General features: G+C 34.2%; 1 protein-coding gene across 1 annotated transcript; it reads right to left on the reverse strand.

Annotated features, from left to right (window-relative positions):
* Positions 1-3,716: 3,716 nt before the first annotated feature.
* LOC122029182 lies at positions 3,717-6,075 on the reverse strand. Its single transcript, XM_042588122.1, has 5 exons — positions 5,913-6,075; positions 5,344-5,844; positions 4,454-5,260; positions 3,998-4,078; positions 3,717-3,838 (listed from the first exon to the last, which is right to left on the reverse strand). Exons 1-5 carry the CDS (start codon positions 6,073-6,075, stop codon positions 3,717-3,719), a joined length of 1,674 nt encoding a protein of 557 aa, XP_042444056.1.
* Between the last annotated feature and the right edge of the window lie 660 nt (positions 6,076-6,735).

Below are 6,735 nucleotides of genomic sequence, written 5' to 3' on the forward strand. Positions count from 1 at the left end.
TAGTATAAAAATTTTCAAAATTTTTAGACTAGTAGTTAATTTTTTATGAATATTTTTATACAAAAACTAAAATTTAAAATTTAAAATGTTTCAAAGATTTATTTTGAAGATCCTACTTTTTAGGAAAACTATCTTTGTATTATAAATGTATAGAAAAATTAAGCATATTTTTAGATGATAATTTCTATTTTTAAAATTTTATTTTTCAAAATAACTCTATCAATTTAAAATATTTTCTACGGTTAAAATAAAATATGTTCTATACTTGAATTTCTTATCATGTTTTAAATTTATTATGATTATAATTTATTTTTTTTTATTTTTTTGATGTGATCAAAAGGAGAGAAGATTAGAGATTAAGTTTAGGGGGAGGTATAAGATTTAATTTGTAAATTTTCTTTACTTGTTACAATTGTCAAATTATAGTATTTACATGCAAAAATTACTTATTTTATTGTTTGTTTTACCTTAACTTAACTTGGATTGATGCACATCAAAAATAGGAAGATCATAAGTGTCCCAGGTGAATTTTGATATGATAAACCAAGTTAAGTTAGGCTCTACATTTTTTGATATCTTGTGTCTAAGTGTGTGGGGAATTAAGAATATGGGAAGTCGAGGAGAAGATGCAGCGTGCGAGAAGGATGACACTAGAAGTGAGTCGACAAGTTCGGTACATCTGAGGGACGAGGAGCTATAAAAGAGTACACCTGCAGACGAGAAGGAAGTATGCGGTGCCTCCAAGGGAAGAGAAGCCGAGGAGGAAGTCTTCTCTAGGAGAAAGTCGGAGATAGATTCGGGTGAGCTCAATTCTAAATGGCCAAAGAATCACCCAAGCAACCGAAAAAATAGTCGGACAAGTCAACACAAAGTTGACTTGTCCAAGAGCCTGGACCAAGTCCAGATGCCCATACTCCAGGTGCCCGGACCAGATCTGGATGCTCGGACAAGCTTGGGCCAAGGAAAGGCACCTCGTTGAGTCATTTCAGCAGGATTAGATTTGGAGTCCACATAAGCAGCCTTTAGGCACCCGGACTAATCCAGACACTAGGGTACCAATAAGGAGCTTATCATGAAGCCATTCCAAAGTGGATCAAGGAGACTAGTGGAGGCGGCCAACCCTGGTCCAGGCACCCAGAATTTGTCACATCAGCAAATGGCTACTTTCGACCAGTAGGTTATAAATTGAGGCATAGTCCTCTTAGTTCGAGTAACACACACTTGTACTTGAATAGTTTTTCTATTTTCTAAAGTTTGTGCTTTCAACGATTGTTGGAGGCTACTCCACATTTGTCAAAAGGAAATCTTTAGTGGAGCTTTAAATTACCTTGGATTAGCAATCTACTTATTACAAACCAAGTAAAAACTTTCTATCTCTTCTTTTAAGTTTATGTTTTTATCTTTGTTCATTTAACCGTGTGTTTGTCTTTGATAAGAACGATAGCAAAAGAAATTTGCCTAACTTATTTGGAGGGCTATTCACCCCCTCTAACGGACCTCACCAGAACCAACAATTAGTAATTGGTATTTTCTATTTTGTTGCATTACTCTGTTTGATTTAAGTTTTGTTTAAATTAGCTTGTAAAATTTGTAAAGCTATTCACCCGCTCCTCCTCTAGTCTTGAGTTTAATCTTACAAATCTATCATCCTAACATTTCACTTGTGTCTAATGTATGTCAATACACACATAAGTTATCTTATGGTTTAGTGAGATGTAAAACAGATTTTTTTCTAAATCATGAAATATGCATCTCTATCTATGCATTTTAAAATTTGACAATCTTACCTGGGATGTCAACCAATATTATATTTATCCTTAATTACAAAGAATTAAAATAATGCATGTAAGATATCAGTATATCTCGAAAGTGTCTTAAGTTGTCACACTTACCATGATTTGGTTAGCAACCTTTTCAATTAAGGTTGGCACACTCTAAACTCATTTAGTGTGAAGAAATTACACTCTTAAAAATCTAATATCTATTGTCTTAGGGTCGATTTGTAGCTAGAGGGGGGGCGGGGGGAGGGGTGAATAGCTCGTCGCGCTTGGTTTGCTTACTTCGGTGTTGTTGATATGCAGCGGAAAGAACTCGAAACAAGACTCACAACGCTAACTCGTAGATTTACTTGGTATCCACCTCAAAAAAAGGTGACTAATCCAAGGATCCACATACGACACACTCTCCACTAAGAAAAATACTCCTTCTCGGTAACTATCGAAGGTGAAGAAGCCTTGTACAATCTCTCAATATAACAAGAAGAAAATAATAAGTAAATACAAAGAAAATCTTACAAGATTTTACATAAATGAAACCCTAGCTACCTTCTTCTTCTTGTGTGAACTGCCTCTTGACCTTAGAAGTGCAGCAACACTTTGCTCCAAGAAGCTTCAAGAACTGACGTAAACCTGTGAGAAATAATCGCAAGAAGTGGAGAGTCGAGCACTATCGAATCGCTGCGAGGAAGAAGGATTTTGTGCGCTTTCCTTCACAACGGTCATATCCCAATCAATTGGGGAGGCTTGAATCAATCAGCTGATCGATTTAGGGTGCCTCTGTGCTCACTGGAAACTTTCTGAATTGATTGACCGATCGATTCAGGCATTCTCACGATTACGAGAGAAAACCGGCCCCCAATCGATCGACTGATCGATTGAGGTACCCAATCGATTGGTTGATCGATTGGGCTACATTTTGTGCTCGTGATTTAAGCTCCCAATGGATCAGTTGATCAATTAGGTTGTTGTTTATCACAACACTGTGGCCAATCAATTAGTTGATCAATTGAGCTTGGTCCAATTTGATCACTTGATCAAATTGACCAACCCTAGCTTGCCCGAGTTAAGTCTAGGGCTCCCAAACCTAACATCTGGTCAACCGTGACCTGTTGGGACTCCTCGTGCCTAGCATCTAGTCAACATTAACCTACTGGGACTTCTTCACCAAGTGCCCGAACAATCCACTGGCCCACTTGGACTTTTCTTCTCGTGCCAAGTGTCCGGTCACTCCTCTGACCTACTTGGACTTCCCAACACAAGGTATCCGGTCAACCTTGACCTACCTGGATTTCCACGTGTCTGGTTTCACTCACCAGGACTTTCCATCTGTCTAGCTTCACTCACTAGGACTTTCCATCTGCCTGACTTCACTCACCACGACTTTCCTACTGTCTGGCTTACTCACCAGGACTTTCACCTAGCTTCACTCAAGAGGAGTTTCCACTACCCGGCTTCACTCACCGGGACTTTCACTGCCTATCTTCACTTACTAGGTCTTTTACTTGGCTTCACTCACCAAGATTTCCTAACTACCTAGCTTCACTCACTAGGTCTTTCACCTGCCTAATTTACCAACTGCCTAGCTTCACTCATTAAGTATTTCACCTGCCTAACCTCCAGCTAGGACTTTCCCAGTCAAGTATCCGATCAAACCTTTGACCTACTTGATTCTTCTTCACATTTAACTGGTCAAACCATAGTTGTCAAAAGCGCAAGGTGCAAAAAAGTGCTCAAGGGTCTTGGGGCTTAAAGCGCAAAGCACAAGGCGAAGCACGGGCTTTACGGAAAAAAAAAGCGTAATAAACAATAGGACTATTATATTTATTAAAAATCTTTCAAAATGTCTTTGAAAATCTAAATAACCATAAACATATATTCTTTGATGAAGTTGTAGATTATTGAAAATCATAAGTCTTTGAAAATATAATAGAGGAAATATCAAATATCAAAATAATCATCTTTTTCATCTTCATTGTCCAAATCTACGTCATCAGCTCCATCGCTTGATTTGTATCCATCAGTATCCTCTTCTTCAGTTTCATCATCAAGATTAATTTCTTCTTCATTAACAAGACTAGTTTGAGCAGAAGATTATTTTCTTTTTGCTGATGCAGATAATGATGCCCCTTTTGAAGAACATGCATTTCGAGATCGAAAGTCATATGCACTTTCACCAACCTCAGATGCTTGTGCTACATCACTCCAACGCTAATCTTCACCTTCGTAGACAAAATCATTATCATTGTCTTTATCACTGTCATCTAATTTACCCAACAACCATTCATTACTATCATCTATCTCTGACAAAGTAATAGGATCAATTTTTTCTCGCATGTCATATCTTCTCCTCAAAGCTCTATTGTACTTGATATATACCAAATCATTCAATCATTGTTGAGACAACCTATTTCTTTTCTTAGAATGTATCTACAAAACAAAATTAAAAAGTAAAAGGTTAAGTTCATAATATAAATTTTAATATGTATTAAAAAAACTCCAACTTACATGTTCAAAAACACTCCAATTACGTTCACAGCTTGAAGAAGAGCATGTGAGGTTTAAAATATTCATTGCAAATATTTTTAATTCAAGCGTTGATGCACCATAAGAATTATAAGATTAACTTTATTACCATCCAATATTAATATTGCATAATCTATTATTTATAAATTTACCTGGCGATTTTAAAGTTCTTTGTCGAATAGCCAATGGCAAACCAAAAAGTCCTTCTGCTTTCTTGTATTTTTCCAATTGGTTCGTGATCTTATCTTGTAAATCCTCACCTCTCACTAATCTGGCTATGCGCTTGTACAAACCCTCCATCACTTCTGTATCATTTTCTATGTCAAAGTTTGAGTAAAAACACTCTGGACTCAAGAAATATCCAGCTGCGTGCAAAGGTCGATGGAGTTGAATGTTCCATCTTTTGTCAATGAGTTCAAAAATGCTACGATATTTCTCTTCATTATTATTAAATGACACAGTGATAGCTTCTTTGGCCCTGTCCATTGACTCATAAATATAACCCATAGGAGACCTTTTTTCATCGTCTACCAGCCGTAATACTTTCACCAATGGGTCACCAACCCTTAATACAAAAACCATATTTTTCCAAAAAGGATGCATCAATATCACTTCTGCTACACGTTTTCCTATAGCCTCCTTAGAAAATCGACTATTTGCCCACTTTTCAGATGTAAACATCTTTCTCAAATTTGGTTGTTGTACATGAAACCGCTTTAAAGTCAAAAAAGCGGTTGCGAAATGTGTCTTTGCGGTTTTTACCATGTCTCTCTGTCCAGTAAACTCTCTCATCATGCTTAATACTTGTGGTCTATTGTAAATATAACCATTAACCATCAATGCTCGTTCATGTAATTTTTTGAGATGAATTTTGAATATATCCTCGAGCAACAAATCTAAACAATGAGCTACACAAGGAGTCCAGTACAAGTGTGGAAATCGATTTTCCAAAAGATGACCTGAAAAAACAAATAAATTTAGTAAAAAGTATTAAAAATATAATTCAATTATAATTGAAAGTAACAAAAATTTAAAATATTACCTGCACTGATATTACAACTTGCATTATTTGTTACAATTTGAACCATATTTTTTTCTCCAATGCGATACACAAATTTAGAAAGTAACTCAAACATCTTGTCCGCTATGTGAGAATAGCCTGAAGCATCAACTGATTCGACAAATACACTTCCTTTGGGACCATTCACCAAAAAATTTATAAGAGTCCTACTCTTTTTATCAGTCCATCCATCTGCCATGATTGTGCACCCAAACTTAGCATGATCTTCTTCATGGGATTTGAGAAGCGAGTTCGTATTTGCTAACTCCTTCAAATACATAACCCTCACTTCATGATATGATGGAGGTTTCATCCCCGATCCAAATTGTTCAATAGCTTCAATACAAGGCTCAAAAGAATCATATTTTACAACATTGAAGGGAATTCCAGCATCATAGATCCATCTTGCAAATTTCTCAACTGTAATATCTCTTACCTTCTTTTTATTTTCTTCAAATTGTCCTTTATTTTTGCACATCTTTGCTTGACAATTTCATCGACATTTTTCATAAAATAAAGGTTAATAGGTCCAATTTGTTTACAGTTTTTACCTTGGATCGTAGGATGGTTGCTTGAATTAGATATTGGTCGTTTCCCTTTCACTTTAGTTTGATGATCATCTTCTTCATGTTCTTCCAAATCTTCCAAATTATCAACATCATCAGAATGAGGAATTTCATCTATTTGATTCTTCAAATTACTCTTTTCTTGCATGAACTCTCTAATTTCTTCTTTAACATGCCCGGGGCATTTCGAACAAGCTTTTACATTTCTATTGCCCTTAACTAAATGTAGCATGTGTCAATAAATTTCACCATTTGTTATTTTATCACAGAAAATACAACCGACAACATTTGGATTTTAAGGATCCGAACATGTTGCATAATTCCAAGCAATATCCTTTCGAGTTGATGGAGTTGTTGTATTTGATATAGTTAAGAATCAATACTGCTGAAAATGAAATCAATAATAATCAATCAATAAATAAAATAAAAAACAGGGAAAAAATTAATTATAGAATATAAATCTAATTTATATGAATTAAAAAAAATTATTAGATTTTTAAATTTAAAATTTATTTTTTATATATTTATGATTTTAAATCTAATTAATACAATTTATCTAATTTTTTTTCTTTTAAATATATTTTTTATGTATTTAAATTTTAAATCTGATTTGCTGATTTATTTGAATTAATAATTTTTTTATTTTAAATAAATTTTGTATATATTTAAATCTGATTTATATAAATTAATTATATTTTTATATTTAAAATATATTTTTTATATATTTAAATCTAATTAATAAAATCTATTAGATTTTTATATTTAAATTTTTTAAATATTTTTAATTTTTTAAATATTTTTTATGTAT

Source organism: Zingiber officinale, chromosome 10B (assembly GCF_018446385.1).
Source record: "Zingiber officinale cultivar Zhangliang chromosome 10B, Zo_v1.1, whole genome shotgun sequence".
NCBI classification, from domain to species: domain Eukaryota; kingdom Viridiplantae; phylum Streptophyta; class Magnoliopsida; order Zingiberales; family Zingiberaceae; genus Zingiber; species Zingiber officinale.